The 26,424-nt window shown below is 46.0% G+C and overlaps 2 protein-coding genes across 2 annotated transcripts; both read left to right on the top strand.

The window, feature by feature from the left end:
• The first annotated feature begins 899 nt into the window (after nt 1-899).
• Nucleotides 900-22,186, top strand: LOC117889587 (hormone receptor 4). Its single transcript, XM_034793995.1, is given in 11 exon segments — nt 900-1,035; nt 3,021-3,331; nt 11,267-11,444; nt 12,398-12,492; nt 14,123-14,350; nt 14,415-14,666; nt 14,731-14,849; nt 14,913-15,185; nt 15,250-15,879; nt 17,842-18,079; nt 18,128-22,186. Coding segments are annotated over 10 exon segments (4,815 nt in total). The 5' UTR covers nt 900-1,035; nt 3,021-3,220; the 3' UTR covers nt 20,819-22,186.
• Nucleotides 22,187-24,525: 2,339 nt separating this feature from the next.
• LOC117889586 (zinc finger protein 570) lies at nt 24,526-25,905 on the top strand. Its single transcript, XM_034793994.1, has one exon. It carries the CDS (start codon nt 24,537-24,539, stop codon nt 25,590-25,592), a length of 1,056 nt encoding a protein of 351 aa, XP_034649885.1. The 5' UTR covers nt 24,526-24,536; the 3' UTR covers nt 25,593-25,905.
• Nucleotides 25,906-26,424: the final 519 nt, after the last annotated feature.

Raw genomic sequence — 26,424 nt, 5'->3', positions numbered from 1 at the left:
CTATACATTTAAGGATAGTGATATTTGTCTACCTAAAAGCGATATTCGACGAAACGCAATATTTTGGTACAAATAACGCAGCATGAAAGCTCCCTTGCATTGTTAAGGGCTCTCTTGAAAGCTCTCTTCCTTTGCGCAGGGACAACTGATGAACACCTAAATATGAAATACAATTTATTAATATTTGACCATAGACAATATATGGTCTATGGTATTTATTTATTTATGTATTTTCAATTAAGAATTCAATGCTAATTAGGAGCTCCAGAGCTTTCGATACAGGAGAAGAAGAATTTTGAATGATGAGATATTACGCTTTTGTGTAAAATTAAATTTAGTTATAATGTAGTCATCAGGCGACGATTTAAGATTAGAGCTTGGATGTAGTTTGACATCTTTCGGTGTGGCTTCTGGTATAAGACGAGAGACAAAGATTGCTTTGCGGAGAACCAAACCACTCCGAGCTTATCATAATATTTACTTATGTTACTCTTCCTTTTCAGGGAAACAATATAATTTATTTTTCCGCTTTTGTTGCCCGCGCTTTTTTTCAAAAATGTTTCTCTACATGTTACATACACTTACATACTGAACACAAAGCTCCCTTGCTTCCAGCAGGGGTGATTTGAATGAAATATTCAAATGTAAATTTGTTAAATGTAAGGTCATAAGGTACACAATGCAATAAAAAGGAGTATTTCAAATATGTCAAATTGATTCTTCAAACGGATTTAATTATTGTTTCAGTGTTAAACGTCTTTGCATGCTGGTAATATTAAATAGAACATCAAAATCGAGGAACGGCATTTAGGACTACGGTATATTTACAGTATATTTTGAAAATTCAGTGGTATATTTTGGTATTTTTACGAGGCCCTCACGGTATATTTTATCGATAAGTCCGCGGTCACACTGCATTTCAGCCCGTCGTGAAAATAAGCAACTAAAAAATACAAATAATTCAATGAAGTTGAATATGTAAAACATCAGCGTGCTTTGCTGTGCAAATCGAATACGAATTAAAGTGATCTGCAGGTGTGTTGAGTGCTCTGAATGGTTACATTTCCTCTTGATTTTGGCCGCCTCGCCTCCGCGTGTACGTTTGTTAGTGCCTTCGTATGTGTGTGTGTGTGTGTGTTTCACTCCTTGTTTGCCTTTTATCATCATCGATTACCGTCGTCTCGAATATGGGCGTCGTGGGGTCGGGTCCCGCCATTGCACAAATATTTATGAACAATAATCATATTTCCTCGACTTCTGCCGGCCGATAAAAGTCTCGCCTCAAGAGTTTTAGTGGGGGGAGGCCTGAGCGAGTGAGAAAGAGAGAGTGACGCCAGCCAAAGAATTTCGTTGTGTGTTGGTCGTAGGAGGGGAGTACAAGCTCCTAAGGGTTCTTCGTATTACACGGATCTGGCAGGGGGGGCAGCGGCAGCGTTGCAGCAGTGAGTGTCATTGGAGCTGCTCGCCTTCACGTTCCGTCTCACTCTTTCTTTCGTACTTAGTCAGCGAAACTAACGTAGTAGAGTATTTAAAGCGGTTATTCTTGTTAGTTGCTTCGAACAAACTCGTTTTTGGCTGACTTTTGATGAAGGAAGAAGAAGAAGCAGTGGCACACATAAAGCGGAAAACTGTAGTCAGCATCTCTGAGTGGGTGAGGTGAGCAAGTGAGTAGTGACTGAGTGAAAGACAGAGGGCAGAAATCTGGTTGAATTTTGATTACCGTCCTGCAGGAATCATTATTATTTATTTTTGTATTTTGCATTATGCCTTCTTGTTTACTTCTCGTTCTACACGCTGGCCAGGCCCTCCTTAACCATCCCGTCCTATACCCCGCCCCCGTCCCATCCAAAGGCCCAGTTAGTCAATCTCCATGCTATGGCTCTCCGATTCAAAAGAGCGAAATGAGGGAGAGAGAGCCAGAAAGCATAACAACCGTGTACCGGCCACAGCGACGGATAAATGCCCTTCGATTTTCAACTGCATATAATGATGGATTTGTATGATCTAAAGCCTAAAGTCCACACAAATGCCTGACTGGCATATCTATATATCCCCGTCGATATCATAAATTAGTATAGAAATCCACAATTCGTATCTGCTCTCTTGGTAGGACATTCACAAGTCGTTGCACCCGCTCACGTCGCTGTACGCTCTCTTACGCTGTCTCTCTCTCTCTCTCTCTCTCTGTTTGGCTCGCTGGCTTTGCAGCCGCGGTCTTGGGTCTCTGCTCATTCGCAAACGGACCTCGGCAGCAATAGTAACAGTAAACGGTAAACGGAGTGATAGTAGGAGAAGAAGAAGAAGATTACTTGCGAAACGGAATAAAACGGTACGCGAAACGGCTCGGTGTTTGAGGCGGACGTTCGAATCGGGACGGTACGAGACGGTAAATGAAACAACGCCCCTGGGAGGCCGAGAACAAAAAATATCCTTTAAAACGCGGCGAAGATAATCCCGGGAATAATTGCATAATTTAATCTGTGCACATAGAACATAATTCCGATGTTTGTCCATATAGTATATAACATGTGCCGGTCGGGATTTCGCTGATAAGCTTATCATTATTATATATATTTTTTTTTGCGAAGCGGATGCTGCGGTGCAATCAAAACAAAATGTGGCTAGAGGGGAAATGCAGAGGGACCTCTGAATCGGTTTGGCTATAAACGCCGCTATCTATCTATATCTGTGTGTGTTTGAATTGTGTGAGAGAGCTCTGTGTGTGTGGTCAATTATTTTCATACGATTTTTTGTTGTTGTGGGTGTGTGTGTGTGGAAAGTGAAAGTGAAAACAGGACGCGCGCCACAGGGAGAGACAAAGAGCGTGTGTGGAGAGAGAGCATGCGTTGTTGTTGCTGTTTCTATTCCTTGGATTCGTGAAACGTACGCAAGCCAGCCAGCCAGCCATCACACCCTCCCCTCTCTCTCCCACTCACACCCCTGCCAGACAGTGGCTGCTGTCTCTCCCTGCAAGAGAGAGTGCGAGAGACTTCGTTCTAAAACGGTTCTTTTGCTTGCAGCCGCCGTTTTTTGGAATGCGCTAAAAACACTCTCAAATTTTGCGCAGCAGCAGAGGCAGTGGCTTGTGACGTCAAAAGGAGTCGTGTCGTCGTCCCCGTATTGTGACAGAGAGAGACGGAGAGAGAGAGAGTATCAGCGTTAACGGTTATTCCTTTTGGACCTCCCTCTCTCTGTGTGTGCCACCGTCACCGCCGCGAAAATGGAACAGCCGAACATACTCGTCAAAATCCTTCACTCGGTGCCGCATGTGAACTACACGTTTCGCCGGGTGAACGACACTTTTAATCCGGACAGCGATATATATCTCGAGGTGAGTAGAACAAATACCCTGTAAATATTAGATATTATGATTCTGCGGGCCGGCCGTATGGCACTGCACTTATCCTCTCTCACACCCCCACCCTCGTTGATTCTCAAGTGGCCATCTCTCTCTCTCTTTCTTTTCTCTCTGTGTTTCTTGAGTGGAACTCTTGAGTATCCAATCCGTGTACTTGTGGAATAGATAGAGAAGGAGGGGGCCATGTATATTTCCTCAAGTGTTGTTTTCTATTTCTTTTGTCCATTTTCCCACCCTCGCAAGCCTGCTGCGTTTCCTCTTTCAGTTCTCTTTACCTGAGAGAGAGAGGGCTCACGGTTCGGTACCGTTTTGCAATTGCAAGGAACAAAAAAAACGTGTGGGAAATACTCGAGTGAATTTCAATTGTTGACGGTCTACCATTCGCCTCTCTCGCTCGCTCCCTCTTCTGTCCGTTAGCCCGCCCGTCCATTGCCATTCCGTTTCAGCCATGTGCCATGTGCCTGCCTGCTCCCTGTACGATGATTTAGTCCGTTCCATTTCCCACTTTGTTTCAGGCCTCTTCTGCCATGTGCTCTACATGTGCGTCCGCGTCCTCTCTTTTGAATAAGTGAGAGAAGTGGTTGATTGGGGGGAAGTCGGATGGATGGATGCAGCAGCTGCAAACTTCCGGCTTCCTTTTATGGATCACCCCACTCCGTATGCCCATTATTTCTTCCCTTTATCTACTTTATTGAGCGATCTTTCCACATATTTCTCTCACTCTGCAGGGGATTTCCCCACATATGATATGCAGATTTGGCCATTCAGAAATCCCCGAGGGAAAATTTGATTAAAATTAGCAGTGCTCTTCCTGCCCTCCTCCTACCTTCCTCTGGGAATGCCGGTTTCCAGCGACTCTAGAATCCAAATCCAAAAATCCAGGTCATCGCTTGGCATGGCCTCGGCTTTTCCCTCTCCTCTGCCTCTCTCTCTGTCTTTCTCTCTTTGTAGCTTGGGCTGGATGTAGGTCATGCTGCTGCTGCTGCTGCTGCATGCACCGGAGGCCGGGTACGGGTTTTGGGTTCGGGTTGGGGCGTAGTTTTTACGCGCGTCAGCAAAATTTTAAACCACTCTTCGGATGGGGGAGTGAGCGGGACGCAGAAGATGTCTAATTGGTGGGGTTATTGTTCCGGCAAGCCAAACGAAAAAGGGATGGTGGGAGGGAGGGAGAGATGTCATCTACAAGGGTCTTCCTCCCTTTATTCCATATCTACGCATGGGAATCTGTACTGCCACCAGCCACTCATCCATTGATTGTGGGATGCGATGCGATGCGCTGGCGGATGAGATGATCATCAATTCAACCTTCAATGGCTTCAGCGGACGGGCAATAAAGTGAGAGGAGGCGCCAACCCTCTCTGCATGTGCGGGTGCGGGTGCCCTATAAAAGGGGAAAGAGTAACTCTGCCCGCATAAATGGGACATATTGGACCAGACACCAATCTATGTATGGTTTGAGCTAAAATTAAACGCGAAAACAGGGGACGTTTGGTTGAGGAAGTGGGTGACATCTGCCGCTTCAGATTCGTCCGCGAATTGAGACACAGATTGGAGGAGGCTCCCAATCTTTCTATATATAGAAACCTCTGCACAATTCCATGATTCATGAATATTACGAGTACTCTTTCCTTCAGTGCATATCTGTTGACACTTTCCACAGTCGGGCGGATATCTCTCTGGGGTGTACTTTCATTTCTGTGGCTGCAACTGCTGCTGCTGAACAGAAGAACAAATGGGGCAGGACGACCGACCAACGACATGAGCAGAAGACGGAGGCACACAGCTGCTATCACATTGTGGCAGAACAAACAGATGCCCCTGCCACACCATATGCCCCGCCTCTCGACCACTCGACAGATTGCTTTGTATCTCGGTCCGCCTGCGTGTCCATCATACAGGCCTGCCTTTTACGATTCGTCACACAAAAAGGAAACACCGCAATGGAAATGGAAACACAGGAAGGAACAAAAGGAAGCGAAACGATGGAGAATGGCACGGAGTGAAACGCTGGATCTCTCTCTATATCCCTATTGTTTACTCACTCTTTTGAAGCTCTTTTATGTGACCCAAAGATCCGACCACCCCAGAGATCAGAAATTCATAAACAACGAAACGAGATGAAAGCACAACAGCCCCAACGCTCTCTTCTGATCCAAACAGCCAGCATCGTGGTCCGGATGGTGGGGAGCGGAACACTGCAAATACCCTGTTAATGATATTTGATTCAGAATAGATTGCCCAGAGGTTGTTCTTACGAGAGGATAGCTCTTGGAGATTAAAACAACCATATACACGGAAGACTTACTTTGGGATTACATTCCTTTGTGTGTCGGGGACTCCCGCATATCCATATTTCGTAGTTTAATAGATGAAGAAGAGACATCCGATACTAGATCTAAAGGCATTACATTTTACATTAGAGAACATTCAAAAGAGATGTCCAAAGATCTCACTTGATTGAAAATATTAAATTAAAATGGCAATGGAAACAATGGGCGCGTTTACCAGGACAACTTGATCGCCGATCCATGATCATGATTATATTCGGATGAAAGTTTGTATCGCATTTATAATAAATTTCTTCGGGGTTCACTTGGTTCCATAAATCAAGAAAACATAAAGTGGCTCCTTTCATTGGGGGAAAAGGGTATCCAAAGTTCAATTTCAAACGGAGCTCTGCTTCTATTCCCTCTCGCCACTGCAGGAAAGAATTGAATCGATTTCATTCCTTTGCGATCCCTCTGTCCTGTCTGGTTTCCTTTGTCCCTTGTTCCTTTGTTTTGTGGTTTCAGTTTGCTTCTCTGCTCTCTTCTCCGTCTATGATTCTCTCAGCTCCCCTAGTTCCTTCTCTGGTCTTCTGTCTCTGTGTCGCTGATGATCGCTTGGTGTGTGAAAGTTTTGCGTGGGCCTCAGCCGTCCCACCAGTTTTTTGTTGATTCCAAGTTTTTTGTTTTGAACAAACGCAAAGCGCTGAAATATAAAAACCAGAGAACCAGTGCCCCACAGTGCTGTAAGTGCCGCAGATCGAAATATCAACACAAAATTAATGTACGTTTGATGGCTTTTGTTTATATGAAAATTCGATTAGGAACGATCGCTAGGGCTGCTGCTGCGGCTGTTGTTTGTTTGCCTTTCCAGAGACTCTTTCGAATGGCTGAAGAAACATAGTTGCAACGGCTGAGGGGTGTGATGCTTGTGCCGTTCTCACTTTGCTTCGATCGGACAAGGAAAAAGCTCTCTGGCTGATTAGCATAAAGAATTATGCCACGTCCAAGAGTCACCAACGGATGACACACCCACCTTCTACATACCTCACCTTTGTTTTCGCGTCTGCTCTTTGCACTCGTGTTGTGTCGCTCTATGACGTACTTCCTTTTTTCGGCTCTCCTCACCTCCTCACCTCTGTTCAAATTTGCATACTCCATTCTACACTCCACTTCCTCCTCCTTCCTTCCCTTTGCATTCGTTCCGTTTGTTCTATGACACTTACAAATGTACTTCCTGACTTTATTTCATATTTATTCATATTTCTCCCATATTTATTGTATTTACTTTATTATTCATTCTGTCTCTCCGCACCCACCGTTTTTCAATCCCTTTTGTTGCTGTTTCCTGTTGCTCCATGTGAAACATGGGCTCCATCGTTCTCTCCCTCTTGTTCACCTATCTTCAGGGGACTCTCTTTCTCTCTGACTCTCTCTCGGACTTTGGAGTAACCTTGACTCCCAGTTCCTGCAACATATCCCTCCACCGTGTTCCCTTTTCTCCTCATATGTATCTGCAACTTCCCTCTCCTCCTTCTTCCCTTCTTAGTTCCCTTTTATTGGCTTTCCTTATCTTCGTTTTTCTTCGAATGGGGAATGAGGAGGCGATAAAACAGACAGAAACAGAAGAGGCCACAAAGAATGCCGACTGCAGAGACATACATAGATAGGTGCAGTAAGGGGAGAGAGAGACACGTTGATATCGGGAAGGGAGAGAGAGGGAAATAGAGGGTCCAAAGATAGAGAGCAAAGAACTAGCCCCGGAAACGCGTGGCAGAGCCGCCGCCTGTCGTCGATCCAAACCGAACCTTTTTTCCAATGCATAATCGGGAATCCATTTCCATATTCCATGCATTGCGCCGTTCTAATAACCGTTGTGTCTGCGAAACAGATGGACAAAGAGAGAATAAAGAGTGGGGAAAAGAAAACTGGTTTTCCCCCCCATGTCTGTGTGTGTTTTAGTGTGTGGGTATCCGAATCAAAGCTGAGTGCAGAGGGAAAATCATGATCAGGGAAAACACGTCCCACCCACGCAGTAGAAGGTAAAACTCGTACTCCTGGGCCTGCCCAGCGGGGAGGCAGACAAAAGAGTTACAGAAAGGGAGGAGGTGTGGCATAATATTCCCAAAACGATAACTGAATAAATTGATAAAGAAAAACGGTTTAAAAACTCTTTAAATAAAGATTTTACTTGCATAGAGATTTTTCACAAAGAAATTTGTAGTCTTTTTGTCGTTCAAGACCGAATATCGAATATCTTATTAAAATATGATTATAAAATGTGTTTATATTTTCTATGCTACTTATTTGTGCTTCTATCGCCAGGGGTTTCTCCATCTTAAGAGTTGCCAAACAAAGGTTTCCCAAGGCCAGTTATCGTAGATAATCCCCTACTTTTATTTATTATTATTTTAACATGTTTGAGAACATCTGCTGGGGGATCTCTCCTGGGAGAATCAATATGGATCACCCATTTCTTACTTCTACCTACCGCAAATCTTTAAGCTCTGAATATTCTGTGTTTACTTTCAATGTTTGTTGTTGTTTTTTTATTGCTGGTGTTAATTTTTTGCTTGCACACATATCGCATGGCGCGGAGGGATGGGGGAATTATTGCATAAATATACACAGATCCAAACATATCTTGTGACTTAGCTTCCAATTAGCTGCCGTCACTTTTCACACTTCCCACAGGGAGAAACAGAGACAGATGGAGAGAGAGGGAGAGTGAACAAGATTCTCAATTGCGGAGAAGCGGTTAAGAGGTAGCTGTGAAGAGTAGACGTCGGTGATGGGGTGCGAAGAGAGCGGAGCCGTCAAGGTTATTTGTTTTTGCTGATGCTGCGGCTGTTTGCTGGCAATTTGCTTTGATTTAATTCAATTGGAACACACGGAACATCGTGCAACGTTCCATCAGGGAACATCCATCGTCATCCACATCCACACTGCATACTCCAACCACCTCCCCTCCTTCTCCCCCTCTACCTTCAACATCCTCCATCCTAAGCATTCCATCATCGACCGTTGACTGTGTAAGCGCGAAATATTTCTCACATTTTTAAGCGCCTTACAAACGAAACTAAGGCAGGGTTTTCGCCTGCCCTAAGGACCACCTCATCCGTCGGGTGGCTGCAAAAAAATCCCTCAACGACGTTATACATTCCCTCATCTGTTGAAGGAACATTCTAAAGCAGAATCTACAGCAGGCTTAGAGGACAGACTCTAAGGACACACCTTAAAGAAAGGGACTAAATCCCTCTGATGCTTTATCTTGGAAAAATTAATCTTTCTTGAGAGTAATCTAAAATCTTTTTTGTGTTCTTTACTAAAAAAAAGAAACTCATGGGACAAGGATTCTTCCAACTGATGGGGAATCTGTTATCTTTTATCGCATTTTTATCGCTAAATTATGAATTGATGCAAATTACATGCATTTCAATTGCCGTTGATTTACTGCACAAAAATGTTCCCCTAAGTGAGAGGCAACACAACGAGGCACAAGCTGGATGTCGATGGAAAGCGAGCGTATCGTATAGTATATGGATGCGGGAGGACTAGCACCAAGGAGCTTTGAGCACGAGACATTTTCGCTTCATTTTGCAGATTGCATTGCAGCACACGGAAGGGGATGAAGGCAAGGAGCTTGTTGGGGTGGCAGCAGTCTCGTGGCTCAAGTGTCATTCAACTGCGAGGCGGAGGACACACGACACAAACACACACACACACGCGAACGGGAACGGGGGGCGGGAGACGACACGCAAAGTGACGAGGCACAAACAGAGAGAGAAAAAAAATACACAAACACAACGCAAGAGAAAGGGGAGCGGAGGGAGAACTCTAACTAGTTTTAATGATTATTTACAGTGGGAAAAAAGAGTGCAATAAATAATAAATAGAGGAGCACCCGCTGCACCCCACCACCCGAAGATTTCGTAAGGGGAATGGATCCAATGGAAGCGTGGACTCAAGGCTCAAATTTCTCCATCCCATCCCATTCACACATCATGCAATCTGGCAATCAGTGGACTACGGACTACTGGGCACTCGGGTGTTGCTTTCAATTCTGATTGACAGCCGGGAAATTGGCTAGAAATCAACTTAACAACGAAATCCGTTTTGTTTTTATTTGTATATCCACATGCACGTAGAATCTATGAATCAATGCCATTTCGAAATGGGTTAAATCAATGCATGTTGACCGTGTTTGCAATGATGGAAAGCTCTTTAATGATTCATTGTCAAAATAAACCTTGTAGGACTGAAAAGATAGATGATGAGTGTACATGTTTATTTGCGGGAAATAGATCTGCGATCTGGGGGACATAGCCAGAATCAAACTTCTCTGAAAGAATCTGGGGAATATTTATGGTAGTGCAGGAAGTATCAATACCTATGACAGAGTTAAAGTAGGGAAGCAATGGATAGAGATAAGAATTTAAGTTGGTTTGGGTTCTGTGTGTCAATTAGAGTTACTTCGAGAGGAACTGCATGTAACATTTGAGTCACAGCATCGCAGGCATTAAATACAGCTGTGATGTAATTAATACTTCAGTTACGAAATTTACAAAAAAAGAATACAGTAAAAACTCCCAGTTAAAATTGATTTAAAAAGTATAATAAACTTCAGCGTTTTTCACTGAAAATATCAGAAATACTCGTGTGCTCCTGCAAATGTTAAAAGGATCAAGCTGCTTAGTTAATTGACTTTCCATTGTTTTTAATTCTGATTTCTGACTCATTTGCGATTCATTGGAATCAACGTGTGATGTCACAATGTGGCAAAGGGGCTGTCCTGCTGCCTGTCTGTTTCTCTGTGGGGTATCCAATATCATTCTCTACGACTCTGGTAATTTGACACTCACAAGGAAACGCTGGGTGCGGCGTGGAGTACAGGACACATATTGGGAGGGGGGTTACTCTTTTTCTTTTTTTTAATGACAGGCAATGAAATTACCGTTAAGCCAAGAACATTTTTCGGTTGCAGCCGGAAAAAAAGGAAAGGGGTCCTGTGCGCTGTGTGTGTGGGGGTCCTGTGGCCCCCTTAAAAATTCAATTCATTTTCAGACATGGACTCTGCACAAAAAAGGCAAGAAGGAATTAACTTTTCTGCAGGCAACATTTCTATACCCCTTAAAAATACCCTGCAAAAGTGTAAATTGTTTGTGAATTATTTCTGTGGCATCGATCGCCATGAATATTCGTTCCATTTTGATATAAAATAATTGTTCCATTCTCCTCAGCACTGATGGAAAAGGGTATCCGCATAGTCGCTTAAAAGGACCCCACTCTCTGCTCTTTCGAGTGCTTCTCCTCCACTTCTCTCTCTCTCTCTCTCCGCCTGGGTTCTCGTTCCACTTTCCATTACCGAAGCCAACTAACAACAAATTGCTACACCAGAAGCAAAAGCAGCACAACAAACGTAGCAAAAGCAGCAACAAAATGTTGCAAGTTATTCAATTAAAAGTTTTTGTCGAATGTCCAGGACAAAAGCAGAACCAAACCAGGAGACAGGAGCCGGGAACCCAAGGGGGGGAAAATAAGTATGAGGAAATGTCTACCCGCCTCCCCACACAGTTGATAATGCATTTAAAGCCCCCAGAAACTAATCCTTCCTTTCATTTTGTTTTGTTTTGTTTGCTTACAGAGTTTGGGCATCCTTGCCTCAATACCCGCCGGCCTCCTTATCGTCTCGTTGGTGGGACTGCTGCTGTATTTACTCACCCGCTGCTGTGATCGACGCCAGCGGAAGCCGAGCGCCCAACGATGCCAGAGCTGCACTTTGCTGATCATCACCCTGATGACATGTGCAGCCATTGGATTAGGTAAGTGTCCCTCTGTCCTCTGTGCACCCTTTTGTAATGGAATGGAAGTAAATTGGATCGCCAGAGCACGTACGTAGCCGTCGCCGGCTTATCGCATGGATTGACTTCTGGCAATCGGCCAGAACTGTTTGCTGGACTGCCGATGGAACGTGGCTTGCACTCGTAATAAATGCATTTGCCCTGCAGTCTGGCGATTTTCTTTAGGATTATGAAACATTTGAGGCAGTTTGAACGTAGAATATTGAAGATTTCTCCAGAAAATGGTGAAAAATGCATTGCCAAAGTTGTATTGTTTATGCGTGGGCTCTTTCGCAATAAGATTGTACTCTCTATGGTCTCTATAGAATTTACATGTGCTTAATAACTGTAGAATAGAAGCAAATCTAACCGATATAAACAGTTGCATGACGCGTGCTGCATAGTTGCGAATAATAGAATACAAAGAATCGATGAAGACTACAAAAACTAGAAGAGAGCGTACGAAAATACTTTTTGTGGAGTGCAGCAGCTGGAAGATCTCTCGCTCTCTGGTCACGTAATGCCCTCCAGCTGTAGGGCTATCAACCCCAGCCCTTCCCCACTCGGCCGTGTGGCAGATGCGTCATCGATTAACCCGCGATTGGGTAGATACGAGAGAGAAGCAAAGGGAAGAGGAGTCGACTGTGCCATGGGGGAATATGATGGAATAATAATTTAATTATTGCTCTTAATTGAATCATTCATAAATGATTTGAGTCTGTGTGCGTGTGTATCTCTGTATCTGTGGCACGGGCCTCTTACATCACTGACCTTTCCCCCGGTTTATGGCATGTGGAATGGAATGCTGCTGCTTGTGCTGCCCTGGTAATCGCCTGATCTCTGACTCCGATCTAAGCTGAAAGAGCGACACCGCATGGATTGTATGGATTCGTTTTATTCATTATTAATTTTTCACTTGTATCTTCTTTTTGCAGGCTTATATGGCAACGATGACTTTCACAATGGACTGCTGCAGGCATTTAGCTCTGGGAAGAATGTTGAGGGTCTCGTTCTCACCCTGAAACGGCAGGTGAGTCGCACGGGAGGGGGGCTGGCTAGGGAATTATCTACATACATGAAAATAAATAGTGATAATGCTCTTCGGGAGAGCTCTAACATTCAGAGACCCACGGCATCCTCTCTGTATTTCGTTCACTTTCCATGGGGCGTTCTACATAAACTGCCTCTTGCTGCTGCTGCAGGACTCTAGCATCTTCTCCTTCCTATTTCCTTCTTCCTTCTTCAATCCGGCTACATTATAATCAACCTAAAAGCTGGTCATGCTCCTCCTGCTACCGCTGCCACTGACACTGCTGCTGCTGCTGCTGCTCCAGTGTTGACAGTTCCCTCGTAACGACAGAGAGGGGACTCCAAAAGCTTTTGCTATTCATAAACTTTGTCAGGAGCCAAAGGACAGCAGACAGGAGACAGCAGCTAGAAACAGGGACAAAGACAGAGAAAGAGATTCTGGAAAAAAAGAGAGAAGCGAACGAGCTCCAGCCGGGGCCGATATGGCAAAAAGGTTAAGGGGAGAAAAGAACGAGACTCGCCCGCAGAGGAGTGGGTGGGCTCTTAGTAGGAGCAGTTGTGGGAGTTTGCCGCGTCAGCATCAAAGGTAGGGCTGGATGCAACCAGCCAGGAGTATGGGTTGGGTGGGGTGAGGGTATGAGGAATGAGAAATGAGGGGCCAGGAGTCATCGTCGTCTCGCCCAAACAGATGGCTGGCATTGCCCGACTCTTGAGTAAAACGCTATTAATTATCCCAGAGGTAGAGAAGCAGAACCAGAGCCAGAAAATGTGTTGTGCTCCAGACGTTTGCGTGTGTGTGCAAAACGGTTACTTCTAAACCGAAACCCACGGAGTCCCCACCTGCCAACCGCCTCCCATTAAACTTGCGCCGCCTCTTCGAAGTGCGGAAGCAAAAGTATTACGATGGAAACTAGTTTTCCTCTTTTCTTTCTCTCTCTCTGTGTGTGTGTGTGTGTGGCACACAGGTCCTTTGTTCCACCTTCGTATGTGCGTGTGTGCGTGTGTGCGTGCGTGGAAGGAAGGACGGAAGGAAGGAAACACTCCCTAAGGGATGCAAATGTTGGGATAGGTTCAGGAGGTTACTTAACCCGCGCCCCAGCCCCCCACACATCTCTATCCCCTATTTATAGTGTAACCCAAATTATAGCGAACTTTTACTCAGGTATTCCATCAGCCTAAAGATAGATTTAATGACTTTATTCACGTACAAATATGTACCCAAAAACACGGCATTCAACTGCCAGCCGGAAAATACTCAAATTTCGAGCAAACATTAATTTAAAATCTTGTTTTAGTTTCATTTTCGTGCTAATCTGACGAAAGTATTTGTGGCGGAACATTTACCCCTTCAAGGTGTTTCTCCATGTTCTCCATGAGACTCCCCTGTAGTGCGGAGCCCTCCCGCGCCCACCGTGCCACCCCTATAATTATCAAGGGTATTCTGAAAATGCAGTCTAGTCTTGCCGCCATTCCGTCCCTGCTTTCGTTTTGGTCATTAACTTTTGAACTAGGGGTTCAAGCTCCTTTTTGGGGGTTGCTCTGGCTTTGGCCTTTTGCTAAACACTTTTTTGCCGACTCTTTTTGACTCTCTTTCGTTGTACTTATTTTTGCGTGCTTGTTTTTCTTTGCAGACTGAAAGCATTAAGCATGACCTGGAGTCAAAGATGGCCGGCCACAAGGTGGAGCAAATGGTGGAGAAGCCACAATACAATCAGACGGTGGTGATGCTGCTCATTGAGACGTCGCGCCTGGTGCGAGAGAACACGTCGCGAGCTGTGGCCTCCCTGGACAGCATGGTGCACTATTTTATGAAGGCCAAGGGCGGAGAGAATGACACCTCATTGATGGGGCTGCTGCACGTGAGTCTCCAGAGTGGAGTTTCCGGCTTAAGGTTTCATTCACAAACTCATCCTTTTTTTGCAGATGGGAGAACTCTACGAATCGATACGATGGCCCGCCACCTTGGCCTTTCTCACTGTCCTGCTGCTGCTGTGCACGGTCCTGGTGATTGGAGTGGCACGCAGGTCGCGTTGCACCCTGATATTCTTCAGTGTTTCGGGCTTGTTCTGCATCATCATCTGTTGGCTGCTGGCGGGCATCTATTTGGCCTCCAGTGTGGCCGCTGGTGACTTTTGTATGCGACCCCATGACTATATGTGCCGACAGGTTGGAATGGTGAGCTAACAGACAGACCAAATACCGCACGAAGCTAATCCTCAATCCTTTGGTTTTTCTGCAGCGGAGTCCTTATGTGGATTTCTTGAATTGTGGAACGCCCAGAAATCGTTTCATTTTGCGTCTGAATGAGAGCAGGGATCTGGTGGATCGGGCCCGAGAGAGTGTGGAAACCATGCAGCGGTAACACACAAAGATTTCCACTCTCCCGTAACGATTGAATGATTCATGAATTCTTTTTCTTAGAATGAGCCAAGAGACCTATCCCCGCATCGATGTCCAGCGCACATTGACGGCCATGGACAATGATTTGGAGGAGACGCGTCGCAATTTGACGACCCTTTCGGCCACTCTAGACCGCAGGGCCATCGATCGGCATTATGCGGAGGCGCTGCGAGGGCTCTGTGGCGGTGGATTGCTGGGCCTTAGCCTCATGATGGTGGCTGGGCTGCTCACCTCCTTCCTGCTGACGATACTCGTGTATGCGGATTCGCATGCCTGGATTTATTTGAGCAAGCGGTAGGGTAAACCGATCCATCGCCTCCAGCTTAAAGTAATCCTCGCCCTCTTTTTGTGCCCACAGACCCACGCTGGATGCAGACAAATCGGAGACGGCTCCTCTGTTCCCTGCCTCGAATGCGCCCAGTGCTAGCATCTCGCCGACGGCACCGCTGGGCACGGGGACAATCAATCGCACGCTGCTGCATCATCAGCAGACGCAGGGAGGTGGTGCAGGAGGCGGTGTGTCGAGCGGCGGTACGCTGCCAGGATCCGGTGGAGGCGGAGCCGGAATGAACGGCAACAATGGCGTTGGACCGTACAGGAATGGAACGGCGGGACTGAGACAAGGGTTGGCATCACCATCATCACAATCTCAATCAAGCCACAGCTCATCCACGGCCATTTATGGCCACAACCACAACCACCACCACAACAACAGCAACCAGAACCAGAACCAGAACCACTACAACAACAACCTCCACAACAATCACTACAGCAACCACTACAGCAACAACTACAACACACAACTGCAACAACTGCAACAGCATAATAGAACTAACCAGACGACAGCGGCGGCGATGGCCACGATGGTTGCTCCAATGACAATGGCCAGCCACCACCACCCACGCACCTCGGTGTCGGGGGCCGCCAGAGGAGGGGGTCGTGGATCGCCGTCGCCGCCGCCCGGCTATGATATGGTGCATGGCACAAGGCATGAACTTTGATTTCATTTGTTTCTTGATTTGTGATCCCTCCCCCCAATCCCCCCTACCTAACTCCATCTCTAGATCCTCTTTTCATTTTTGTTTCCACCCTCCTCTCTGTCTCTCCTTTTCCCATTTTTCTGTTTTTCATTTCTGTTTGCTCGTTTGTTGAGTTTTTTCCTTTTTTTTTTTATTTCGCTAGAGAGATCCTTAAAGTTCTTTGTTCTTTTTTTGAGTTGGTTTAATTTGTTGTGCTGCTTGCACCCCTTGCACCCCTTTGCATGTGAGAACCACCGAACATTAGTTTATCCAACACCACGAGTGGGGGTTTACTCCATACCCTCCCAACGTTACGTCACGACCCCAAACACACACACACAAACACACACGCACACACAACTGAAACTGGAACTGAATTGCACACTAATGATGCTTCCCCCACTAATAACCCCCACCCCATACTCAGTAAACTATATTTCTCGTCCATTTTTCCTGTATCCTACAAATGAGGCAGGCTCTTCGCGAGCGTAGCATTCACACATACAAAATGCATTTGATTCGAATTTCTGGACTCGAATGGGCGAGGGAGACTCTTAGAGGGGGGAAATAGCATTAAAAAAGCTGCAAGGAATGACTGAATTTACCTTGGGCCACACATTTTTGCATGTCTAGCAAATATACTTAAAGCTATTTATAACACACATGAAACAGGCAGAAGGCAGACACAAAAGATCTACGCTCTATCGTTTACCTATCCGATAGATCGAATTATATGTTAGGACACAAATAGAGAGCACTGCATGACAACCACACTCTGTAGTATTAAGGCAACTTTATGCATAAATTGCTATGGATTATCGATCATGGGTCATGCAAAAAGGTATCCCATTCGATTGCCATTCCATTTATTACTGATTGAAACAATTTCTCATGAATGGTTATGCTTCATCCTTTGGAACATGGAACTCGAAATGCAGATACATCAAGAAGAGTTCTATATACTTGATTGCCACTGATGCAATGATTGAACAATTTTAATGCTCAAGCAGTGGACTCCCCGATTACATATTATAACTTAGAGTTTGCTTTTGAAAGTAGTGGTTGTATCCCCACGATTTACCATATTCCACGTCCTATCATTCGAGGCTTCTTTCTGCGCCATCTTTTGTGCAGTAAATCTCCTTTGTAAGACTCTTTTTACAACACTTACAAATGAACGCTAATGTGTGTTCTGTGCCTGTTGGTTTCATGTAGTGCTCTTAATGGAAATGGTTTCATAGATATACCATAGATATTCCATAGAAAAGATACATTGCCATTTGATAAATAGGTTTCATCAGTTACGGTTTTGAGGGAAACAAACACTGAAGTATCGAATATTTCAGGCAATTCTTGCGGGACTTTGGAAATACTTCTTATAGGGCTTCTAGCAGAGTCTCGTTCCTCTACTATCTTCTCTACCTACTTAATCCCCAACTCTAGATCCTCGAAACCGAATAGAACTTAATTATAGGTTACATTATACTCTTAATTTTGGGTTTAGCTTTAGTTTCTATGGCTAAAATCCTATTTTTTTTTTTTTAAATAAACAATAATCCAATCCCACATTGGTTTCAATGCATTCAATGGAAGAGAGAGCGTCTGAGGGAAAGTGTGGACGCAATTCCTAGGGGGAAGATTAAATACTTGAGGGTTTAAGTTTCGGAGCACTTTGGGTCCTATTATTTATACAATCCAAACCCAAAGAAAGTGCCCAAATATGACATATTGCTTATTGCAGAAGTAATTTTGAATTAGTTACAATAGTTAACCCATAGGATCCTGCCCCACCCAAGATGCAGGGACACGGTAGACGGTAGTAGATGGGTGCGAACCGATGGCAGAGAAGACAAATGAAGAATGTTTATGAAAAGTTATTCTGTTAGCCAAATACTTATATGGATTCTCCCTCCCTCCTTTCGTTCATGCAGGTCCGGCCATCACACATTGGGACGTCTGCCGTCGCATCATCAGCAGAGCGCCTCGTATATGCAGGGACCGAACAATGGAAAGTACGCGACGCTCAGCAAGCAGTGTAAGACGCTCGAATCGAACGACTTTTACTGAGATTCGCTTGCCTGCAGCACTTATGCAGGCAATAGCAACAGCACAGCCCAGCAGCAACAGCAGCAGCAGCAGCAGTTCCAACTGCAGCTCCAGCTGCAGCAAGCGCCGCCGCAGCCACCACTCCAGCAGCAGCAGCAGCTGCAGCTGCAGCATACCCATCAGCAGCAGAGCAGCAACATCATCAATCAGCACCAGCACCAACACCAGAACAGCAGCAGCACCCTGAAGAACATATTCGCTTCGGCGACCCTGCCCCGCTCCACGGGCAGCTCCATCCGATCCGTGCTCTCCGCACAGACGGCCAATGCCATGTGCAGGTCCACAGGCAATGGCCTGGATATCGGCAACGAGGGGGGGCTGGTCGACGACCGGGATCCCCGTGATGTCACAAACACCAGCTTCAATCGCTTCGATCCCAAGTACATAAGCATCGGACCCAAGGCGGTGCGTGGCAGCAATAATCTGAATATTGTGGCGGCGGCGACTGCCAACAAGTGTGCCACATTGCGGCATGTGGGCCGCTACGGGGGCTCCCTCAAGGGTGTCTCCTCCTCGATGGCCATGGGTGCCTCACCGTCGCCGAATCTGCGCAGCGCCAAGACGCCATCGATAGCCACAGTTTCAAAGGATTACTGCCAGCAGCCGGACTGCATACCGCAGGTGTGTGGCTCCACGGAGTTCCTTGTCCAACAGCAGCAGCAGCAACAACAACAACAACAATTGCAGCAACAGCAGCAGCTGCAAATGCAGATCCAGTTGCAGATACAGCAGCAACAACAACAGCAGCAACAACAGATGGTGCCACCACCAGCACCGCCGCCACAACAGCAGCCACAGCCGCCGCCACAGATGCAGATTCAACCCGCACCACCGCCGCCGCCACCAAAGCCAAAGAATACCTTCACAGAGATACCCGGAACCACGGGCGTTGGGAGCTCCTATGCCAAGGAGCAGCAGCAGCAACAGCACCTCCTGGCCCTACAGCAGCAGCAACAGCAGCAGCTTCTGGCCCTCCAGCAGCAGCAACAGCAACAGCAGCAGCATCAGCAGCAGATTCATCCACCGACCACCCACATTCTGCCGCCCTCGGCTGTCTACAGCATCGAGAGCAGCGAGGTCCCGACGGCAGCTCCGCGGGTGGTGCAGCGCAGCCTCAATCCGGCCTCGATTGTGAACCAGCCGCTGCCGGAGATACCCACGCAGTCGCCCACCCAGTCGAAGATATCCGCACAGCCGCTGTGCGCCGCCAGTCTGGGACAGTATCGGTCTCTGCAGCGGCCCCAGAGCCACAAGATCTCGGCCACCGCCACCCAGCCACAACAGCAACAGCAGCAGCAGCCGCCCTCCCTGCCGCCCAAGAACAGGCACAAGACCTCAAGAGGCGGAGGTGGAGGCGGCGGCGGTGGCGGTGGCGATTCGAGCAATGCCAACCACATGCAGACTCTGCCACCAAAGTCAGCCAGCCTGCGGCAACAACAGCAGCAGCAGCAGACCGGGGGCTATGAGAGGGAGCGAGAGAGGGACCGCGACCGCGACAGAGAGCGTGAACGGGAGCGGGAGAGAGAGCGTGAGCGGGACAGAGAGCGGCCGCGTCGTGCAGAGACGCTGGACAATGCACGCAGCTATGTGGAGCAGCAGCAATACGGAGGTCAGGTGCTTGTCGGAATGAAGAAACAGCACTCCTACGACAGCAGCAGTACGTACCATCATCACCAGCAGCAGCTCCAACAGCAGGCTCAGCAGCAGGCGGCCTTCTACCAGCGCCAGCACAACAACAACTATCAGGGAGGAGGAGGAGGAGGAGGAGGAGGAGGAGGAAGCTCCTCCAAGCAACAGCAACAGCAGCAGCAGCAGCTGCTCATCGAACAGCAGCAGGCGCTCTTCTATCGCTCCCTGAAACGCGGAGAACGAGGAGCAGGCGGAGGAGGAGGCGTTGCCGTCACTGGTCCCGCCACCCATGGGACACACTCCAGCCATGCCCACGCGCACGCCCATGCCTCACATGCCGCCCATGCCAGCAGCGACCTCTACTCCGTGACGGAGTTGTAGGAGTGCGCCTGCTGCGGCGGCGGCGTTGATGTTGTGCGACGGGGCACATCATCAACGTCGCTGCACGCAGCGGCGGCGGTAGCCAGCACTCAGACCCAGACGCAGCAGTCGGCGCAGGCGCCCATTCCCCTGCCCCCCAAAAAGCATCGCTCAATGCACAACCAACAGCAGCAGCAGCAACAGCAGCCGCCGCCGCCCTCCCAATCCGCCTGCAATGCTAATCTGTGCGAGGAGCACGAGTACGATGAGTACTTCCCGCAGCCATACGAGCAGCAGCAACAGCAGCCGCCTCCCGCCCCCGTCCCAGGGGCAGCAACCAACACCACCTCCTCCTCGTCGAAGCACTCCAAGCAGCAGCAGCATCAGCGAGCGGCCACCTTCGATGTGGCCGATGCCCGGGACTACGAGCTGAAGCGTCTAGGCAACCGGCGATCCCAGCAGCAGGCGGCGCCTAGCAAGCGCAACGGTGGAGCCGGCCTTGCCGCTGCAGCAGTGGCAGCGGCGGCTGCAGCAGCCGATCACCATCACAGCCATCGCAGCCATGATAGGGAGCGATCGCGCAGCGATCATCGTATAGCCAGCTATGCCTGCGAGGAGGCAGTGGCAGCAGCGGCGGCGGCCCTGTGCAGTGCTGGTTCCATGAGTGTGCTCCCCGCCAATGGATCCCAGCAGCAGCAGCAGCAGCACCAGCAGCAGCCACCATCATCCCATCGTGGCCACCACCAGCAGCAGCAGCAGCAACAACAACAGCAACAGCAGCAGCAACGGCGGGAGAAAACTTTTAAAGTATGATTTTTAGAGACGTCATAAAAATTGTCCACTCCGCACCCGCCAGATGGTGGCAGGGGCGGCTCCAGGCGACGAACGCGTTGAGGCGGAGGGCGGTCCAGGAAGCGTTGCGGATTCTTTCGATTAGAGAGCCCACACAGGAGGAACGCCCGAAATTCAGTGGAACTGTGAACAAAAATAATTCCGATTCTGCTGCTCCCAATAGCCATTCCAAAGCAAAACATTTGTTTAACTTAAGTCTGTCTCTGTCTAACACCCACCCCCCCAAGAATTCTGTCATTCCCACAACCACTCTATCTCTGTCTCTCATTCGCTCTCTGTGTCTCTGAACACTGAGGGGACACTATGGACAGCATCCATATTGGAACAGCTGAGAGGCACACAGTGGCGTCCACAAAATACAGACACCCATGCACACAGACTCATCCCGATTGATGCAACACTGTAGCTGTAAACTGTAACTGAAAAAACACAAACACACACAAACACATACATACAGACATCAGTTCTCTGCTCTGTGTTGTTGCCTATTGTTATTATTATTATTACAATTATTATTAACCGAACTGTACTATAATTAACCATCTACTCGTATGTAATATGCCCACTTATATGTATAATTTTTTTTTAACACCCCCACCCTTTTATGTACGATATATTTAGTATGTATGCCTATTTTTAGTGCGAGTCCCTAGTGTGTAAGAGCCAAATTATTTATTTACGAGGATATTGTAGTGACCCCCCTGACAAAACGCCTAGAGCTTGAGCAGTGGTGGGAAGGATTGACATTTAGTAGAAAATCTGGTATTTTAAGACTTAAAGACCCGCTGTACTAACTTTTAAAATGTAATTTTAATCAAAATGATATGTAGAGCTTCCCAATGCTTTTAGCCGCCACTGTACGTTTCCCCCACAACAATTACAGTCGTGGCTCGAACTATTGGGAAACCCTCGAAGAAAATAGGATTTCCAGGGATCGAGCCTTCCCCCAACTCGCTCTTAGCTACCGCTTGTTCCCTTCCGACTCTTTCTTCCCTAGAGACGACAGAACTTTTAACTTTTGGTTTGTTTTTTGGACTTTATGTAATTTTATTATTTGAGAATCCGTTGCGAGAACCACCACCACCAACAACAACAACACCAACAGCGACACGTACGTAGAAATTTTTGTGACGTCAGAAATCTAAAGCAAACTAAAGAATCAAAAACAAAAAACAACATGAAACCAAATGCAGAAACAAAAACAGAAACAAAAGAAAGGAAAAGCGAAAAACAAAATAAATACCTTAAATGAGGAAAGTCAAAAAACGAAAACATTTCACGAAATAAAATTATAATAGTAATATTTAAACACTTGAATAAAACTCAAAGGAAAAACATAGGAAACGTTTTAAATTTTAACAAATGAAAAACCAAACAAAACAAAAACAATAACAGTTACATTACTTCTGATAAATAAAAACCGAGCAATACGATTACGAAAGAAATAGCAAGAGAAGATTAAAATGTTAAACTATTTTAACGAGATTTCCAAAATGAAATAATAAAAAAAACGATTACATAGAAATCTATACATAAATTCATACACAACATACACAGAGAAATACTTACATGCAGATACATTTATACGTATATACACACACACATATATAGTAATATACAAAGATATAGAGAGAGAAAGCATTAACTAATTAATCAATCAACAAAAACCACAACTCAAAAGATAAACCAATCGTTCAGGTCAATAACTGCATTTAAGCCGCAAAGAGAAGAAGGATAGGGAGAAGGAGCACGAACGAAACGAATGAAATGAAACGAATAGGGAAGAGAGAGAGAACGTAAATTAAATGGAAATGGACTATCCCTGTTAGGCATTAAACTAAACGAAACAAAATGCTCTTTTTTTATATACGAAAAATATATGTATTGTATGTATGGAATAATTAAAACAAAAATATATACACAATTTACAGAAATTGCAATTCAAAAACTAAAACACAAACGCATAAACACACTCGCACAAATACATATATACAAACACACACACAAATTCACACAAATATAGCGAATTAATGAGCAAAAGTGAAGCGGGGGGAAAAATGCACACACAGCCACACACATGCGTATGTAAGCCAGAAGAGAGCGAGCGTTTAACTGTTATCCACTCTCACTATCTCCCTATATCTCCTGCCAGCCAGCCAGCAAACCAACGGTTAATCTTTCCTCTCCGATGTAAACCACCTAAGCGCTGTCTCTCTCTCGCTTTGCGGATCCACCCTAATACGAACCATCTGTGTGTGTGTAGTGTGCATTTTTCGATGCCCATTTTTCCATTGCAAAATGTTTCAAACAGTATGTAGTGTAGTGTAGTGTACGAGTAGTGTAGAAACTCATAGCGGATAAGGCCAACGTAGTTTTTAAAAGGAGGAACAGTGGAAGGACATACCAAATAATTTGCAAGCAGGCAGGCATTTACTTGTAGCATTTAAAAAACTTACATTCTACACACAAACAAACACAACACACATACACACGAAATAATCGACAAAGGTGTCGAATGTGGGATTAACTCTTAAATATAAACTACATAAAATGCAATTATAGACACAGATCGTATATAATACAGGCGGGATGGAAATATTATAGGATTATAAGCAGTGTGTAAACGAACAAACAAACAAAAGAAAGAGGAGTGTGGTGCTTTGACGATGTTTAAGCCATGCCAAAACGGGAGACTAGTGCACTTTTTTTCTTACTTTAATGAACAGAGAGGAGAATCTTAATAGACGATAATGCAATGATGTGGAGGATAAGGATAGCATAGCCTCAAAATCGTATATAAAGTAAAAGAGAAAGTAAGACAAATTTTAGAGAAATCGGTTTTTACACACAAACACTGAACAGACACACGCAAACCAACACCCCACACAGAAAATGAAAAGTTTAATTGTCATTATCACGTCCCATCCATCAATCATTCCTCCCCCTCCACCACTATACAGAGCGATTTGTGACGCAAAGAGCACACCAACAGATCCTGTTGAAACATTTCAGTGCATATTATATAATGCATCTATACATATATAAATAATATAGTATATACATGATTACGGTAATCCAAATATAAGTCTGTAAATTTGTTAACATTTCTAAAAGCTAAAAAAGGAAAAAGACCTCGACGATACGATACAGGATACACGAATGGATATGTAGATCGTGTATCTGTGTGTGTGTTTTAGAGGCGTCTCTGTAGTTGTAGTTAACGGAATTACAATTATACACAAACACACGCTCACACATACGAATGAATACAAGCCACACACTCTCGAATCATCTAAGAAGAAACCAAAATGTGTGAATTATACAGTAAATGATTGATTGATTGAATTATTGAATACGAATCGAAAAAAACAAAACCAAACAATTGTTGAAAGCAGCCGCTTTAAAATAAAAAAAATATAAAAATACAAACAAATGAAAGTAATTATATAACAGTTGTGAACAAATTATATTTACATAGCGTATGAATAAATTGCATAACAATTGATTAAAATACAAAACAGATAACGTCTTTTGGGCACAAGAATTCATTTAAATATAAGCAAAGTAACGCTTTCTGTCGTTTTTGCGCACTTTTGAGAAAAGCGCTAGTGCGTGCCAGTCTGTTCGCGCTATCTGGCAGCCCTCCCTCCCGAGGCGTTAGTGCATTGGCTGAAATCGCATGTGGCAACGCTTTTGGCGACGCGAAAAAGAACTAAATTTTTACTTGTTGGAGCCCCGGAAAAAAGAAATGGCGATTCAAACGCTGGAGGAGGCCGACATCGACTGGGATTCACTAATTGAAGAGTGCGAGGAGTCCGAAGAGTCCGACGAAGAGTGGGTCAACTCGATAATAGTAGAAGAACCCGAAGAGGAGCTGGCAGCAATGACGGTGGATCAGGACGCAGCAGGGGAGGCTGTGGATGACCCTGGAGACTGGATAATACCGCAGGTGGAGGAAGAGGAAGAATTAGAGCCCGGAGAGTGGAGACCAGGTCCAAGCGATGCAGCGTTCCACGTGCCCTGGGCCTGCACACGCTGCCCCCTGCGGTTCGTCAGCCACGAGAAGCTCATCGCCCACCGGCGCATGCATCCCCGAACGCGCAGGGACAACCGACCGCCAGCGTCCATCTTCACGTGCAATGAGTGCGGCAAGGAGTTCAAACGCCGCCGCTGGCTCGACGAGCATATGCGCACCCACACGGGCGACCGGCCGTACAAGTGCTCTGATTGCGGAGCCCGTTTCGCGCAGAACAGCAACCTTAGCGTCCATATTCGAACCAAGCACCTTAAGGAGGCCCTGCATCAGTGCCCCAAGTGTCCAGATCGCCGATTCACCCGCCGGCGGTTGCTCCAGCAGCACCTCAAAACGGTGCACCTGAGGCTGTTCGATCTAGCCTGCGAGCAGTGCGGCGCCAGCTTCTCGCACCCGACCTACCTCAAGAAGCACATGCTGGTCCATGGCTGCAACAAAGCCTACAGCTGTCACATATGTGGCAAACAGTTCTGCCGGCTAGAGAACCGAAACTCTCACCTCTTTGTCCACAGCACCCGCAAGCCCTACATCTGCACTGTGTGCGGCACAGGCTTCTCGAGAAAAGCGCATCTGCTGCAGCACATTCAGCTCAAGAACCACCCCAACGAGGTGATCCAGCGGCAAAAGCCACACTTTAGCGACTTGCTCAACCAGTTCACCCGCAAGAAGATTGGTGGAGCAGTTCAATTGAATTGCAATTGAATCGTATGCATGCATCCTGCATATTCGACATATCCGAGATATAAGAGTATTCATACGGGTACCATCCATATAACGTACCCTTTCTGGTCATTCGTTTTGTTTAATTATCGTTAGTCAAGCAGACCCTTAAGATCGAGCTTTAATTTAAGAAGAACATTTTAAATGAATTTTAAGTGAAAAAGTGAAAAGTACGTAACTAGAATAAGGCCCAATGCATGTAACACTCGTAGTATTATTGTCGAAATATGTAAATCTAATGCTCAAATACAAGGACTTGCCAGTTCTTATTGAATGAAATCACATTCCAAATGGGTATGAAAGCTTCTTCAATTTTCCACTTGTTGCATCGCTGAGTCCAATACTGTTGGCACTTGTTTATCAATTCGATTAGAAAACAATTCACTTACCTATAAAGTAGTTTATACATTTTTTGGACTTGGATTAGACAAGGCAATTTAGTGTCCCTACAGAAGTGATTCAAGCTTCAAGCCTTGCTCCCTCTTGGATGAGTCATGATGGAGTAACCGACAAAAATGAACCCATCCACCGATGCGTCGATTGTGTGCTTGCCAAAAATGATTGAATAACAGAATGCTATGGATCGGGTCCCACGCTTTTGATTATTTATTAATGTTTATACGATTGCCAGCAGCGCCAGTGTGTCTGATTATGTGAGATGTTTGAATGAACAGCAAAACGAGATAGCAGCAGCCTGTGGCATCACATAAGGGATCCGTGGTAGTAGTGTTTTAGCAGTAGCAGTTTTGTTTCGTAATTGTTTTTGGGTGTTTGGCCTAGAACCAAGTGCCATAAAGCGTGAAAGGCACACCAG

The sequence above is a fragment of the Drosophila subobscura genome, chromosome A (genome assembly GCF_008121235.1).
Source record: "Drosophila subobscura isolate 14011-0131.10 chromosome A, UCBerk_Dsub_1.0, whole genome shotgun sequence".
NCBI lineage: Eukaryota > Metazoa > Arthropoda > Insecta > Diptera > Drosophilidae > Drosophila > Drosophila subobscura.
The sequence above is the reverse complement of the archived record's forward strand: the minus strand, read 5'-3'. Positions and strand labels throughout refer to the sequence as shown.